At 42.9% G+C, this 17637-nt stretch overlaps 2 protein-coding genes across 2 annotated transcripts in view; both read right to left on the bottom strand.

The window, feature by feature from the left end:
• Positions 1-1068, bottom strand: part of setd3 (SET domain containing 3, actin histidine methyltransferase) — a 30811-nt gene extending 29743 nt beyond the window's left edge. The window contains exon 1 of the mRNA XM_066675849.1: positions 958-1068. The gene's annotated coding sequence lies outside the window, so the exon portion shown is untranslated. The remainder of the gene's footprint in view (positions 1-957) is intronic.
• A 3827-nt stretch (positions 1069-4895) lies between these two features.
• Positions 4896-17637, bottom strand: part of ccdc85ca (coiled-coil domain containing 85C, a) — a 65464-nt gene continuing 52722 nt past the window's right edge. Inside the window, exons 4-6 of the mRNA XM_066675837.1 lie at positions 11413-11505; positions 9767-9865; positions 4896-7536 (exon numbers count right to left, since the gene is read on the bottom strand). Of these exons, the coding sequence (XP_066531934.1) occupies positions 7447-7536; positions 9767-9865; positions 11413-11505 (282 nt within the window). The 3' untranslated portion in view covers positions 4896-7446. The remainder of the gene's footprint in view (positions 7537-9766; positions 9866-11412; positions 11506-17637) is intronic.

Here is a 17637-nt window from a genome sequence, read left to right as displayed (position 1 = left end):
GATAACTTCTGGGATAAATCTAAAAAAATATATATATATAAATATTTTATTTTGCTATGTCAATGTCATAATATAGAATGGATGCAATTTAACTTCCAAACAACTGTAAAACAATATCCCATGCAGCATATTATAGGTTACAATTTCAAACTCGGGTTCCCAGCACCAGCACACTCATATGAGGCCCATATGGTCAGCCCAGCTGGACACCAGCACCTTTTGTCCATGGGTTAAATGCAGGCCTTTCATGTTGATTTCACAGAGGCTCTGTGATGGGACCAGGATGGGTTAAGTATAGGGCGCATCTGGGATGTACACAAACCAGTATGAGCCCATGTGAGAGCCAAATTAGAGTGTTAATGTTACTTTAATGTCCACATTTATCCCGTATAGGTAAGAGTCAACAACCACCAAGAGTCAACAACCATTTTGGACCCAGTTAGCAGCGTGTAATTCCACCAAAAGAAAAGCAAAGAATATTACTTTTACTGTAAATGTAAATTATTGTCGTCTGTTCCTTGAATGAACCAGTTTAAGCTCCATAGAGCGGGTCCCTCACATGGGGGCAGCCATATTTAAACAGATTTAGTTACAGAATCTGTTTTCAATGTTCAACCCATGTGGGCCCAACTAATGTGTGGTGGCTGGGATTCTCTGGAAATTAATCATTTAACGAACCACAACGTTCTGAGTGTGTTTATATGTGTAATGTTGGTACACACGCAGACAAATTGGAAATACGGATGAAACACGAATGAAAAACACTGTAATACACTTCAACAAGCGATGACCAGACACTACTGCAGCACTCTCGGGGTTTCGCAGTTCAGCACCCAAACAAAAGTCGTGGAGAGGCTGTACGTCAGTGCTCAAACTATCCGAGGGTCTTTCCGCTAATGCACGCTGTTAACCTGCCCAGAAAAGCCGCACACAAATCATTAAAGCAGCTAAAAGTACCTTGCAAAGGCGAAAAGGATCTTTCTGTCAATCCTCTTCCACTCAGGAGCTGAACTGCTGCAGCCTAATGTTTTACCTCTTGCTGACTAAACCACGCCTCTACAATCATTGTAAGAATCATGATTGGAGGACACAAGATTTTCCCCGCCCATATAAACTCACATACGTTCTTTATTGGATATATACAAGGCGTGTATTTGAGCTGCGAACTTCCTCTATTGGTTTAACCTCTCATTTCCCGCCCTTATTGCAATATTCACCACTGATTGGATAAAATTAAGGTAGGTTCACTTTCCACGTATCCTATTGGTCAGAACCGCCTTCAATCATGTATTTTCCTAGGCTTAATAAAGCTTGGTTTCACAGAAGGAGCTCTGGAAGTTTACTTGTGTGGAAGAAGTTACCATAAAAGGCTGCAGTCCGAACCGCAGCAGTTTCTAGAATAAAAGTCCAGGAGGAGAATCCGCCTGAATGAATCTAACACGAGAAGGTTTAGGTGAAGCTTTATTTTACCCACTGATCTGATCTGGTCCCGTTTTGCTGGATATGGCCTCATTAAATCAACACAGATCATTTTCAAACGACAGAAGTCTTTGAATCTTGGGTGGCTTGATGATTTAACACAGGAATCTGTATCAAGGAGAGTTAACAGAAATAATTAATTAATTTATTATTATTATTATTAAGACTTTTAAAGTATTATATGGAAAAATCTATAAAAAAGAGACAATATGAAACGTTTTGTTTGAAATCATACCTTAAATGTAACGCTGGCCCAGTAAACAAGGAACGTCCCTGGACGTTCAAAATAGGTCTAAAAGTAGTCTGTCCGTCAAGGACATATTTTAAACGTCAATGGACGTCCAAAATCCATCTTAATAAGTTACTTAAGTGGTGACCAATCGATAACGTCAGTGGACGTTCAAAATGCGTTTTATACAAGTAATTTATTTCGGGACCAATTAATAACGTCAATGGACGTCCAAAATACGTCTAATAGTCGTCTTTTCAACGTCTGTGTTTGGACGTCTTTTCAACTTTCATTTTCAACCTTAAGAGAACGGTGTTTAGACGGCTGTCATTACGTTATTTCAACGTTGAATCAACGGCTAAATGTTTACTTGGGTGACTTGAATATTTAAATATCATGTCGTGATTTTAAGTTACAAATTAATAAAATACTTATAAAATATAATATTTTCTAATAAAATGAAATATGTAATTAATTTCTATTATAGGACTATTTTTTACAATATTTTTATACATGACTGAACGTTGCCTCAATGTATTGTAATGAACGGCGTGGATGGTCGGACGCTCCCGTGGAGGGAGTTATGAACGGCTGATATCTAGTTGCCCAAGCCCTGTGTAGAGAAACAACGGAGACCACTTATTGGGCAAAGGAGCACCCACACTGCATTCCATTCAGTACATTCCAGAATAGCCGCAAACAGATTTAAGGGGGGACTTTTATTAGTGTATGCAGCCACATGCACTGGCATAAAATGTGCATTAGGTGGCACTGTTGTCCTTCGCTCATTATTTCAATAAACAGCCCAGATACAGTAATACAAAGTGTGTTCATATTTTTTATTTTAAATCATCTACAGGCGCTTCATTAAGTTTCAAATTAAGAGTCTTCTTCTAAAACACTGTTCGTTCCTCAACTACGTACATTTTATGAAAAAAAAATATATAAATGCATGCTAGTTACAGATATTCTACAGGAATATGTATATTTACATAGCATATGTCCTAGAAATACAACAGTTTTCTCATGTATCACATATAGACACTACAACAGAACACTGAGTTTAATTACAGAGTCCACAGCAAATCCTCATTCACAAAAGAAGCAGTGCATTTGAAAGAAACATTAGGAAAAAAATATCAGTTAGTGATTTACCTTGTGCTTTCGGATTAACAAATATAAAAAGTCAGTAGTTTAGACTACGTGTTTACAAAGGTCACTTTTTTCCCAAAAATAGTTTTAAGAACGAATGAGCGTGCTTATACTGGCACACGGATCTCAATTACCACCTTTAGATCCTCCAGGACAAAGACTGAACACACTGCTTTAATAACAGCGTGCGCTTTTGCTGACCTCAATTCAAACAGTATCCTTTTTCATAGAAGTATCAAATATATACGATTCTCATCTTTCTGTTTTCAAATGATTGCTGCTCATTTTGTTTATTCACATGTCAGACATTAAAAAACAACAACAAACCAATAAAAACAGGATGAAATTCACACAGACTGCCAAAAGCCACCTGCTGCATCCCAGCTCAATAACAACCAACTAAATCCATCCGATAAGAATGCGACTTTAGTCCAGCACCGATAACGTGCCTTTCAAATACATACAATTTCAATGAGTCTCACACTAACTGACCAGTTCAGTTAAAGGTTTCCAAAGCTGCCAAAACGCTTTGCTTTTGACGTAATAACATACAAAATTATGGCTTATTGTATTGCTGAATTTCAAAGAAGAACTTTGTGCATGCTCCTTCGACTAAACACTTTCTAAGACAGTGGTCATTAATATAAACGTTTCTAATGCGTGCTCTTTGTACAGCGTTTCCAAACAATTAACAGGTGTTTTAGGAATGACCTGCTATCACCAGTCGTTATAGCACCAGTCAAAAGTTTGATCCTATAATCTTCATAGAAAAGCATGGACCAATACGTCACCGTGCCCGATTCCAAGTGCCCGTTGGAGGGATACACAGCCCCAGGACCGGGCTGTGGAGCAGTGGAACTGCTTTCTCAAGAAGTGTAATTCAAAACCAGTGGTTTTCAAAGCGCAAAGCTTTTGCAAAATGCTTAGCAGGAATTGTAACGCAAGCACAAAAAATGTAAATGTGGGAATTCAGAAACCGCTGAAGAACTGCGCATCTCACTACTTTTTTCTGCAGCCTGCATCTTTCCATATGTGGTTGCTTCACTATACACTTCAAAATTGTCAAAATAAGAAAATCCTTTCTTGGAACAGATCTACAGACTCTTGACTGGTGCCATAAATAATGCAACTGAGCCAAAGATTTCTGTCTTGTGGCTTCTTTTTTCCTCAGAATGACTCTACTGCAGCTCTCAGCTGAATCTCACTGCACTCACATCTGCATTAAAGACGCTGTTGCGGATACACAGCACTCCTAAGCTACTAATGACCCCAGCACTAACCTGCTCACGAACCAGTCAAAGCATGGACAAATACCGCTGGCGATTGGAGAGACTTACTAAACAATGCTAGCTTGTGACCAGTGTGTTCACAAGCGCTTTGCATGAATGCAGCAAATATCTTTTGTGGCAGTACCAAGTCTTGCATATCATCTTTGACATAATAAAACCTTGTTTCTTCGAAACGGTAACTTAATGCCCAGTAAACATTTAGCCGTTGATTCAACTTTGAAATAACCCAGTAAACAAGGAGCGTCCCTGGACGTTCAAAATAGGTCTAAAAGTAGTCTGTCCGTCAAGGACATGTTTTAAACGTCAATGGACGTCCAAAATCTTAATAAGTTAGTTATCAAGTGGGGACCAATTAATAACGTCAATGGACGTCCAAAATACGTCTAATAGTCGTCTTTTCAGTGTCTGTGTTTGGAGGTCTTTTCAACTTTCATTTTTAACCTTAAGAGAACGTTGATTAGACGGCAGTCATTAAGTTTTTTCAACGTTGAATCAACGGCTAAATGTTTACTGGGAACGTAATGACTGCCGTCTAATCAACGTTCTCTTAAGGTTGAAAATGAAAGTTGAAAAGACGTCCAAACACAGACATTGAAAAGACGACTATTAGACGTATTTTGGACGTCCATTGACGTTATTAATTGGTCCCCACTTGATAACTAACTTATTAAGATGGATTTTGGACGTCCATTGACGTTTAAAACATGTCCTTGACGGACAGACTACTTTTAGACCTATTTTGAACGTCCAGGGACGTTCCTTGTTTACTGGGTGTACATTAAAGTCGCAGGATTTTGGACTTTAATTTTAGTTCATTAACTGGGAAAAAAAAACACAGATTTACACATTGCAAGGTTTTGTTACGACAACTATGATATGCGTCTAACGGATCTTACACAGCACACGCAGAGTTTAGCAAACACACACGACTTGCTGCTTATTTCCTCATCTAGAGACTTTACACACGCAGAGCCTCTTCATACGTGACTGCTAAATTTCATGTACATAAAAAACACTCTCCCATTTTCAAACGTAGCCTAAGAAGCCGTGTTTAATCTCAAACTGAACTCTGACAAGACCCTAAGCTATATGCCTTCACAAGCAATATTTCATACAGCTTTGACTTATTACAGTTACTCTACACAAGCAGAGTTTAGTAGCAAGGTTCATTCGTCTCTGCAGGACCTAAAACCAAAGTGGTCATGCTCACAGATCCATTAAAGAACCCATAAAGAGTCTGGAGTCCTTACACAGTGCCTTTAATCAACCTGTCCATTCTCTGCTCGCAAATGCACTTGTAGCTAGTTCTGCTGGTTCAGGGGAGAATCCTATTCAAACAAATGAAATGTAGAACAGCTAAGTTACAGCTAATCAAAGTTAGCAAAATGTCTGCTATTATGCTAAGTTGCACAGTTATGTTGCATTGTTGTTTAGTGTAACTGCATAACATGAAATATGTTGATGAAAACGTGTGTGTGAAGGACTGGCGCCCCCTTCAGGATGTGTTCCTGCCTTGCGCCCAGTGATTCCGGGTAGCCTCCGAACCCACCACGACCCTGAACTGGATTAGCGCAGCTTACAGACAATGAACGAATGAACAAATGTTGGAAATGGAAACAACACATTTCCCACTACGCTAACATCATCATGTTGCAATATAATTTGGTCAAAATATACAAATTCTTTATGTCGGACGGTTACAATGTTTAGGTAGAGTCTCTATATTTAATACAGAGTGCACACACAAAAATGCTAAGCTACCAAACCTTATTATGATTACACAACACTCTCTTACTAGACTGAATTCATATTATTTTAAGCATATCCAGCACATTTGTGAGCAGAGCATGGCAAGATCAACTGGAAACTGTACTAGAACTATATTACCACTTGGTATAGAGCTTATTGACGTGATCAGCTTGCTCAGTTCTGGAAATGCCAGACTACTAGAGCTCATACAGCATTTAGTATCCTCAGGATTCAAACACAAAGGTATCTTTATTTTAGTTGCTACAGACACATAGAATAAGAAATTCTATTTAAAATGATTGTCAACTTTGATCTAATAAAAAAAAGCCTCAAAATATGTTTGCACCTTTTAGTACTTTTAGGCCCCTTCCATAAAGAGCCCTAACACGAGTGGGTAAAAACACCCTGGGGATTTCGCAGGAGGTCCAGGACTGCGTGGATAAATGAAAATGTTGAAATCTGAGCTTGCATATTCATCTGAATGGAACTAAAAAGGAAGATTCACACTGGGGATTAATGTCAATGTAGATGTACATCATGTCTGACTATGTCCCATAAAATATATGCAGAGATCATTATAGACAAAGAGGGCTGCTATTGTTTTGTTTTGGTTTTTTGAGGTCCTTCAGTTTGGGTTCTATTTGGGTTTTGCCTCAAGCACGGAGCCTGTATCTGGGGCAGTATGTGCAAATCCCGTAGGCAGATCAGCTTTTACAAAAAAAAAAAAAAAAAAAAAAAGGCATGAAGCAATGCTCATGTTTACCCCAAAAAAAACCAAATGGCATCAATAGGAAACAGAAACAACAGACTCTAATTCTGCTACATCATCAAGAGCCTTTCCTTGAAGCCATAATGGTTTTTACTTAGTGAACTCGCTACATGAACACAGGACCCCCGGCTAAAAACGATGGGACTGTGCTCAGATCTGAGACTTCCACTGAGCACTGGACACACTAGCTGCCCTGAACCAATGGAGGGAATCCAGATAAATATCTTAAATGTTAGCTTTTGATAACGAGATACTAACTTAACTGACGATCAAACAGTTTATAGAAGTTCAGTCAAAACGACCTGTGAATGTTTATGGATGTGTTCTCATTCATAGCAACGGTTGCTAAGTTAGAAAAGCTTTACAGGACATTGGCAATAATCCCATTGAAATATATATATATTATATTTAAATGCAAGGTTAGACGTCTTGCCCAGGGTTTCAGACTTGTGTAGCTTGGTGTGGTGACCTCGGCAGGAAACGGAACCTCGCCCAACCTGAGGAAAAACTCATTTAGGTTATGAATGTGTGGAAGGTCATAAATATATGATAAAGACCTAGCAACTGTCGCTATGAAAGAACACATCTGTGGGCAGGGCATGCACAGGTGAGCTGAAGCAGAGTGCTCTGAACCGACAGTGTGACGCAGTGTGTACAAAGTTCTAGAGGCTGATGCCTTTCTGATGGTTGCGTGATGCAGAGAGGTGCTGTTCTTCTGCTTGTAGGTGGATTGCTCTGTTGGTCCGAGGCCCTGTGGTCATCCACTGGAGACCGGAGAGCTACAAAGGGCCTTTGAACTGATTCCCGGAGAGATGTTGCCGGATGGACGGCTTGGAGCCCGCCGCATCGCCGAGCTTACGCCACACCACCTGAGCACACACACACAGAGAGACAGGCAGAGATATGTTATACAATGGTTTACATAGTGAGGTCACAGAGTAAATGGGCGGGGTCGCAGGGGGCCGATGACACACTGAGACATGAAAGCCTAATTCCACTCAGGGCTCGGTGTATGTGCAGAGAAGAAAGGCTCTACTGTGGCTGTATTTCATCTCTGTGATCATGTGTTTGATGGAGAGAGCATTCTGAGCGCGGAGTCATCCGTGCGGGAACAGTGTCAGTGCTCGGGTCCCAGAATGCACTGCCTGTCCTCTGTGTGTGTGTGTGTGTGTATTGGAGGACTCCTTTCTTCAGCTTTGCTCTTTCTGTAGATCAGTGCAGACACCCAATAGACTCACACTGTTCTCAGCCCTGAAGTTATTTTAATTGCTCTGACAACTGCGCCATAAACACCACACAGCCCCTTTACTGAGGCCTCTAATTAAAGCCGCATGAAAAAGTGGGCTTCTTTTGCGAGGGCATTTGTCAACATTGTCCTCCATCAAAGCCATGGCAATCCTGCAATTCTTGGAGCCAAACAAACACAAGGAGATAATCCAGAGGCCGGCCCCATTCACAGAATATACAGAGTTTATGTTCATGATTTTAATGAGGTGCCATTTAAAAGAAAAATCGAATCAAATGTATTTGTGTAGCGTGACAACGGCCAGAAATAACTTAAAGATGGAGGAAGAAACTTTAAAAACAACCAAGACACACACAGGTGATCAATGCGTCCTGCTCTCATCAAAACCACATACACATTATTTATAAAAAGTCACAGTACTTAGTACTTACTCAGAATTAGGGCTTTATAAAAATTGGAACTTTTGCTCTGAGGAAATTTAAAGGCTAAGCAGCAGCGATATGAAAGTGTCAAACAAATAAATACAGTGGAATGAGTTCCTAACTTGTGTTTATTGAGAGTCAGCAAACATGTTATTTCTTACTAATTGAAGGAATAAGGTTTAAAAGACCGTTACCCCCCCCCCCCCCCCCAACGGTGTTGGGAAACTCTAATAGGCGTCTTGCCTGTGACGTAGATGGTGGACAACAACTCTAGAAGCTGCACTTAATTTAATGCAAAATGAGGAAAAGGTGTGTTGTTTTTGGCTGCAATCATTCAATGTACAGTGGGACATCTGTGAACAAATGGCCCAAAGATCCCAAAATATCCAGAAAATGGAGTAAAAATTGTCCACTTTAAACGGGCACTTTGGAAAGGACCATCCGCTCACTCCGTTATCTGTAGCTCATTTCACTGGCGCTTTTCCAACAATATGGGCATGTAAGGACACCAACGAAAGGTGTTCAAGAGCCTCTGTAACATGGAGGTAAACAGGGTAAGGACACTCACTTCGCCTGTTTTAGTTGGTGTTAGTTAACGTTAGCTTGACTCGCTAAACTCGGTGCTCAGATTATACTCGGCTACGTAGCTGCATTACGGAGGTTTATAGTGTCGGATGAATTCGAGTTCGACTTCGATCACATTTACAAGAATAACGGTACCTCTACATTTGAGTTTAGCTTATTGCTAGGCTATTGTCATGAATAATGTTGGTTATTTAGCTAGATACTGTCATAACAGTCAGTCATAACGGTGTTTTACCGCGGCGTTGTTCAGCTGTTGTCCACCAGTGACGTCACGGTCGCGTTCAAGAATTTCCGTAGAGAGCTCGGGTTTTTCCGTCAATTTAATAAAATTGTCAGTTTTAAAGCAAATTAAGCTGCTATTTTCATTTTAATTCATACTTTTATATGTCAGTAACTACAATAATGTGAAATATTCATGGAGGTCCATTAAGTGGTGCTTAGTCTTTATGCAACTGGACCATTTGATTTAAACGGAATATCCTTGAAATTCACAGTCAGTGGCATCTCTTCACTGATTTGCACATCGCTGTACACTTTCTGTATATTACAAGTGGGCTACGACTTTGTATTTTACCATAGTGAGTAAATGCTGCAGTACTACAGCCGATTTAAAAGGTAAAACCAGGATAGTGTATTAATGACATTAAAAAATTAGGCATGGGCATCTGAACAACAGATGATTTCTTCTTCTATGCTGCAGTTAAAAAGAAAAAAAGACATTTCAATCCAGTGCCTACAGCAGTGTATTTCAGTCAGATTAAAAACTTATAAATATTACACACTGATCAAGCTTTTCTGATTTACCTGTGTCAAAATTAAAACTCCATTTCCCCCATTGGTACTTACATTACACATCTCCCTGACAATAGCTTTCTCTTTTTCACTGAGATCCTCCTCGTAGTCTTCAGGGATCTGTCTGTCCAAATTCTCATGGACCTCCAACACCTACAACACAGGATAAAATCAGGAGGGTCATGGGAGTCCCACCGTTCTCATCACAGCCAGTGAGGACTAACCATACTTCAGCAGGAACATTTGTTACTGATTCCTCTTTTATTCCATGAGCTTCCATTATTAAATTATAAATTAAATAAAAATAAAAATATAAACTTGCAGCAGACAGTGTCCCCCTGTGGGAGTGCATGATTAATATTATTTTAACACACCAAACACATGATAATATTTTGTAAAATGACACCTTTTTATTCATTCATTCATTGTCTGTAACCGTTTATCCAGCTCAGAATTGCGGTGGGTGTACGCAGTGGTGAGAATTCCTTCACAGGGCGACACACACTCACACATTCACTCACACACTTAAACCTAGGGACACTTGAGTCAGTGTTTTTGCACCGTGGGAAGAAACCGAGCACCCGGAGGAAACCCACGCAGACACAGGGAGAACACACCACACTCCTCACAGACAGTCACCCGGAGGAAACCCACGCAGACACAGGGAGAACACACCACACTCCTCACAGACAGTCACCCGGAGGAAACCCACGCACAGGGAGAACACACCACACTCCTCACAGACAGTCACCCGGAGGAAACCCACACAGACACAGAGAGAACACACCACACTCCTCACAGACAGTCACCCGGAGGAAACCCACGCGGACACAGGGAGAACACACCACACTCCTCACAGACAGTCACCCGGAGGAAACCCACGTAGACACAGGGAGAACACACCACACTCCTCACAGACAGTCACCCGGAGGAAACCCACGTAGACACAGGGAGAACACACCACACTCCTCACAGACAGTCACCCGGAGGAAACCCACGCGGACACAGGGAGAACACACCACACTCCTCACAGACAGTCACCCGGAGGAAACCCACGCAGACACAGGGAGAACACACCACACTCCTCACAGACAGTCACCCGGAGGAAACCCACGCAGACACAGGGAGAACACACCACACTCCTCACAGACAGTCACCCGGAGGAAACCCACACGGACACAGGGAGAACACACCCAACACTTCACAGACAGTCACCCGGAGCGGGGCTCGAAACCCACAACCTCCAAGACCCTGAAGCTGTGTGACACCGATATTACGTGTCGCCCATGACAATTTTTGTCAAACCTAATTAACCAGCGCAATGGGGAGAACGTTTCCTACCCTCCTCCTCCTCCTCTAGAAGTTACATAGTGCAGTTTCTGCAGTGCTGTGCCTGGAGTATCAATGAGAGAGTCTCTGTTCTCCCTATTACAGCTCAATAAAGCATCACAATGTGAAAATATTAAGTAGTGTTCCTTTAAATCCTAGAACTCCTAAATACGTCCTAAAATACTCTAGATCAATATTACTATTATTATTATTATTATTATAGGCCTCATAGTAATCTTGGGGCTAAATGCTTTTGAACCAATCATATTTCAACGTTGGGATTGTGGTATAAGTTCTGGCAGTGCATACATAAACCTTTGTGCAGTGTTGATGACTCCATTACTACTGAGGTTATAGCAGATAAGCCATACCTTCATGGCATGAACCACAGCCTCAGGTTTCTGTGCCGGTGGCAGGTAACCGCTGATGGGGGATGGCAAATCTCCAACCAGCCGCGCAGTACCCTGTGGAAGAATAAAACATTACGTGAGACCTCTGGCTTATTTCATAAAACAAACAAACAAAGAAACACATTCATCAGCGACAGAGGCGACGGCCGACGTTCCAGTGCATGCTATCTGTGATTTGCTGGAACAGGTTGTGCCCGTTTCCTGGAGTTAACTCAGGCACAACATGGGTTAAATCATCTCATTAGGACTCATCCCTGCCAGCTCCCCCCTCATGAGTACGGAGAGCAGAGTGCATCAACAAAGACTTCTTTGAACAGGCGAAGGCCTCGCGCAGCCCTGTTTAGACACAGCCTTTTGAGTTCCAGTCTAGCGTTAAATCCACAACAATCGAGCCGGCATTCCAGCAGTGGGGCCGGGAGGAGAGCGAGTGAGAGAGAGCGAGAGTAACAGCCGCTTACACACGGCCCACGCTGCTCTTTTACAGTCACCAGCAGGACCACTCTAAGCCGCATCACATCCAGTACGGACTAGGGGTGAGACGATTCATCGGTTCTGATCAATGAATCAATTCTAAAAGGATTTGATTTTAAAACCCTGTATCTACACAATAGCAACACACTGTGTAATAAAACATCCCAGTCTACGTCTGCAATCAAGTGAGTTTCGGATTTTGGGCTGCATCCTACGTAGAGTCCCACCTCCTCGTCTGAGTCTCTCCAATCACGGCGATGGACCCATGTTTATGTGACTGTGCAAAAATGAGGTTAAACGGAGCAAAAGCAACACAAGCAGTGTGAAGAATTAAGCACAAGATATTAGGCACCAGGGCCCTGTGAAGGACTGGCGCCCCCTCCAGGGTGTATTCCCGCCTTGCGCCCAATGATTCCAGGTAGGCTCTGGACCCACCGTGACCCGGAACTGGATAAGGGTTACAGATAATGAATGAACGAATGAATGAATTAGGCACCAGGGCGGCACGGTTTTGCAGCAGCTAGCGTCGTGGTCACACAGCTCAATGGGTTCGAACCTTGTATATGTGGGTTTTCTTTGGCTGCTCCGGTTTCCTCCCACAGTCCACAAACCCACGTTGGTAGGTGGATTGGCCATATGTAATTGTCCATAGTTGTAAGTGACGGTGTGAATGTGTGCAGAGCCTCTCCGGGGTGCGTTAAAGAACAGCTGAATGGTGCAACCATCTAAACATGAGCTGCATCAGCTGAACACTGCACATTCATCCAATGGGTGACGCCACATCCAAAGGCTGTTTGGGCGTGCAGGCATCTGTTAGCTGATGTAACAGAAATGGCAGTTAGTCTTCTCCTTCAGGCATTTAGAGCTGTACAATGATGTTGTAACAGCAGCAGTTTGGATATAAGCTGCAGCACTCCGCTTGGAGAAAGTACGTGCCAAACTGATCTGGGTTTATCCTCGCCCATGGGTTCAAATGTTGACACTCTTAAATCGTACAAAATGTAATAGGTGCCACACGTACATCCACAGCACAAAAACCCCAGTAAAATTCAGAGCATAAGGGCCACATCAAAACAAGAATTACCCACATCATGCTTAAGATCAATACACAATCCATGCAAAGTATGTTAGTATGCTATTATCATTATAATAATCCCACTAAAATCCCTATGGAATGAGTGTCAGGGCGTGTTCCAGTGACATTACACAAATACACACTGACAACGAAGCAATCAAACCCATGTAGCTATGCCCAAATCTGGAGCCGCGCCATAGAGAACATCTGTGTGATCGGCTCAGAGGGGGCTCCTAATTACACAGCATTAGTCTTCTATGAGCTGTTGGCCAGCAAAAATCCTCTGGGAACAGCATCCCCCCCAGTCCAATGGGCTACCTGGAACCTAGTACGCAGCAGGACATTACCATCTTCCCCCTACACTACTGTAACAGAGGATTACCAACATTCTGCCTGGACTGCATCCTAATCATTCATTTGAGGAGCATTTGAAAGCCTCCATTTACTTTGGACAGCCTCCCAGCCAGGCTTGACTTTAGAGGCGTGAAGCCCCTGATGATGCGCTAAGCGGCCCAAATCTGCTGGAACTCCAGCTAGCGAGATGCTAGCCCAAACAGCTGAGAACACAAGCTTATGGCTGGGCGCGGGTAAATCTTCACAAAAACAAACAGAGCGAGGACGACTGGGCGTTTCTTAGAGAGCCAGACCAACTTAGAAGAGCTTGACCTCAGGTCACCCTCTGCTTTTCACAGGCTTATAGAGCCGTAAAAAAAGCCCGCTGAGACTATCATTCGCAGTCAAGAAAGACAAAAGGGCCCAGCACAGTAAATCCATTAAGACTGAGTATACTTCATAGGAAATAAATACAACTTTCCTCTGCCTCTGGAGGACGAAGGAGGAGGCGATGGCTACAGGGAAACAAAAGGTAAAATGGCAGACACAAGATTACAGGATTAATCTCTCAGTAACCTGCTCCTTTTAAAAAACAGGAACACTGACCAATCACTGACCAAAGATTGTAACAAAAACTGGAAAATAAAGATTTATATCGGGTTTTTTGTATTTTTTTAAAAACATTTTTAGTGAATGAATTATTCGAAGAAAGGAAGAAAGGGAGGAAGAGATGGGGGAGAGAGAATAAAAAAAGAAAAGAAGAAAAACCAAGAGAGGCAGTAAGAGAGAGAAAGAGAATAATTAGAAAAGACTGGGCAGAGGCAGATGGAAGAAAGTGTAAGAAGAAAAAGCATGAAGAAGAAAGCAAGAATGAGAGGGAAAAAAGAAGACAGAATAAAGAGTAAGGTGAATGAAGAGAGAAGTGAACATGTGTGTGTGAGAGAGAGAGAAAAGAAAGGAAGAGAAAGAAAAAAGAGAGAGAAAGAAAGAGAGAAAGAGAGAGAGAGAGAAAGAAAAGAGAGAGAAAGAAAGAAAGAGAAAGAAAAAAGAAAGAAAAAAGAGAAAGAAAGAGAGAGAGAAAGAAAGAGAAAGAAAGAAAGCAAGAGAGAGAGAGAAAGAGAGAGAGAGAAAGAGAGAGAGAGAAAGAAAGAAAGAGAGAAAGAAAAAAGAGAGAAAGAAAGAAAGAAAGAAAGAGAGAAAGAAAGAGAAAGAAAGAAAGAAAGCGAGAGAGAGAGAAGAGAAAGAAAGAGAGAGAGAGAAAGAAAGAGAGAGAGAGAGAGAAAGAGAAAGAAAGAAAGAAAGAAAGAAAGAAAGAAAGAGAGAAAAAAGAGATAAAGAGAGAGAAAAAAGAAAGGGAGAGAGAAAGAAAGAAAAAAGGAAAGAGAGAGAGAGAGAGATGTAGGTGTAAATTCAGACTAGAAGCCAACTAGTACTTTAATTGGTCAATTAGAGAATACAATGCAAATCTAAATTATAGACATGAAATTATACTGGACGTGAAACTGGTGGCCCACTAATATCAGTTTCATATCAGTTGGGCCTTAGGTCAGTTCAGATTACCAAGTTCATACAATCAACAAGGGATTAAAAAAACGAAGCTTCCAAATCCCTGTCTAAACTCTAATTACAAATCTGTCATCTATTTAATCTACAGGGCCATTAGTCATGGGCACAGAGCAGAGTCACGCCCATCATCATCATGTTAACATCTGAGGAGAGGATTGAACTGCACAAAAGAAAAGAAACTAGGGTTTCAGACGTATATTTGTGCAGACAGGTGAATAAAGTCCAGCAGTGTCGTATTTGACTGAGTGTAATTCAGTCAGACTTAATCCTCAGCAGTGTTGACTTCTGTCTACAGGCTGTTATCATGAAAAGCGCGCTGCCGAACTGAGGAATCGAGCCCAGCGACTTGAGTGTGAGTCATCCCATGTCACAGTGTTCATGAGCTGGGATCAGAAATACTCCACGTCATCCCTGAGATCCCTTGAGAGCAGATCTGACAGCTTGATAGGAAATGGTGTAATAATGAATAAAAAAGATTAAATAAAACTGATCAGGATGAACCTCTAACACTCTGAGATCAGAGGAAAAACAGCCAGGTCTAATGATGTAAACATAGGCCTTTCATAGAGCCACAAAACATAAAATGTTATTGACATATACCAATGATGCTCTTAAACCTAATATTAGAGTCTAGTGACAAATTAAGTTTTATTTAGCGATGTAACCAACACTACTACTGAGTTCAGAAGGTAGATTACATTTTATTTATGCTGCTTTTCATTCATTCATTATCTGTAACCCTTAGCGGTGGGTCCAGAGCCTACCTGGAGTCATTGGGCGCAAGGCAGGAACACACCCTGGAGGGGGCGCCAGTCCTTCACAGGGCAACACATACACTCGCACATTCACTCACACACTCACATCTACGGACACTTTTTGAGTCACCAATCCACCTACCAACGTGTGTTTTTGGACGGTGGGAGGAAACCCACGCAGACACAGGGAGAACACACCACACTCCTCACAGACAGTCACCCGGAGGAAACACCACGCACACACACAGAGAACACACCACACTCCTCACAGACAGTCACCCGGAGGAAACCCACGCAGACACAGAGAGAACACACCACACTCCTCACAGACAGTCACCCGGAGGAAACCCACGCAGACACAGAGAGAACACACCACACTCCTCACAGACAGTCACCCGGAGGAAACCCACGCAGACACAGGGAGAACACACCACACTCCTCACAGACAGTCACCCGGAGGAAACCCACGCAGACACAGAGAGAACACACCACACTCCTCACAGACAGTCACTCGGAGGAAACCCACGCAGACACAGAGAGAACACATCACACTCCTCACAGACAGTCAACCGGAGGAAACCCATGCAGACACAGGGAGAACACACCACACTCCTCACAGACAGTCACCCGGAGGAAACCCACGCAGACACAGAGAGAACACACCACACTCCTCACAGACAGTCACCCGGAGGAAACCCACGCAGACACAGAGAGAACACACCACACTCCTCACAGACAGTCACCCGGAGGAAACCCACGCAGACACAGAGAGAACACACCACACTCCTCACAGACAGTCACCCGGAGGAAACCCACGCAGACATAGGAAGAACACACCACACTCCTCACAGACAGTCACCCGGAGGAAACCCACACAGACACAGGGAGAACACACCACACTCCTCACAGACAGTCACCCGAAGGAAACCCATGCGGACACAGGGACAACACACCACACTCCTCACAGACAATCACCCAGAGGAAACCCACGCAGACACAGAGAGAACACACCACACTCCTCACAGACAGTCACCCGGAGGAAACCCACGCAGACACAGAGAGAACACACTACACTCCTCACAGACAGTCACCCGGAGGAAACCCACGCAGACACAGAGAGAACACACTACACTCCTCACAGACAGTCACCCAGAGGAAACCCACGCAGACACAGAGAGAACACACCACCCTCCTCACAGACAGTCACCCGGAGGAAACCCACGCAGACACAGAGAGAACACACTACACTCCTCACAGACAGTCACCCTGCTACATTACACACGCTCCTCTGTTAAAACCAATCCAGATCCAGCTCTTTTTTAGAGGAACGGGAAAGAGTTTCAAACTTTCTCGAGTGAGCTCCAGTCAGCATGAGGTCAGAGAGGATGTGTTTGTTCTTCTCTGATGCTCCTGTTCCTCAGGTGACCCCTAACAACCGTCCCACCCCCACCAGCCCCGATCGCTGCTTCAGCAGCACGTTCCTGCATTATTTAGAGCCATCGTCCTCCCTCTGTGTTTGAAGTGAAAGTTCAAAGCCATGCTAATGAAGCTCTGAGCCCAGAGACAGGGTCTCCTCTCTCTCGCTCTCTCTGACACACACACACACACAGAGTTTCTCTCCTGCTAACATTCTCTCTTCCTTACTTCCTCCCTAACATTTTCTGTATCTTTCGTTTTCTCTTACCCTTCTCCTTCATCTCTCCCCCATCTCCCTTTCCCTAGCACTTGCCATTTCTCTCCTTTTCTTTAGCTTGTTTCTCACTCTCCCTTCCTCTCTCCAGGTCTCCAACCCATATCTTCTATTATATTTTCTATCTTCCATCCTCCTTACCTTCTCTCTCCCTTCATCTCTCTCCTCTCTTACATTTTCCATGTCACCCCCCCGCCCCCACTTTCTCTACCTCTTGTGTTCACCTCCCTATTTTCTCCAGCTCTCATTCCCTCACCGCCCCTTCTTTTTCAGAGACAAGTGTTTAAAATAAACCC

The sequence above is a fragment of the Hoplias malabaricus genome, chromosome 1 (genome assembly GCF_029633855.1).
Source record: "Hoplias malabaricus isolate fHopMal1 chromosome 1, fHopMal1.hap1, whole genome shotgun sequence".
In the NCBI taxonomy this organism is placed as follows: Eukaryota; Metazoa; Chordata; class Actinopteri; order Characiformes; family Erythrinidae; genus Hoplias; species Hoplias malabaricus.
The sequence above is the reverse complement of the archived record's forward strand: the minus strand, read 5'-3'. Positions and strand labels throughout refer to the sequence as shown.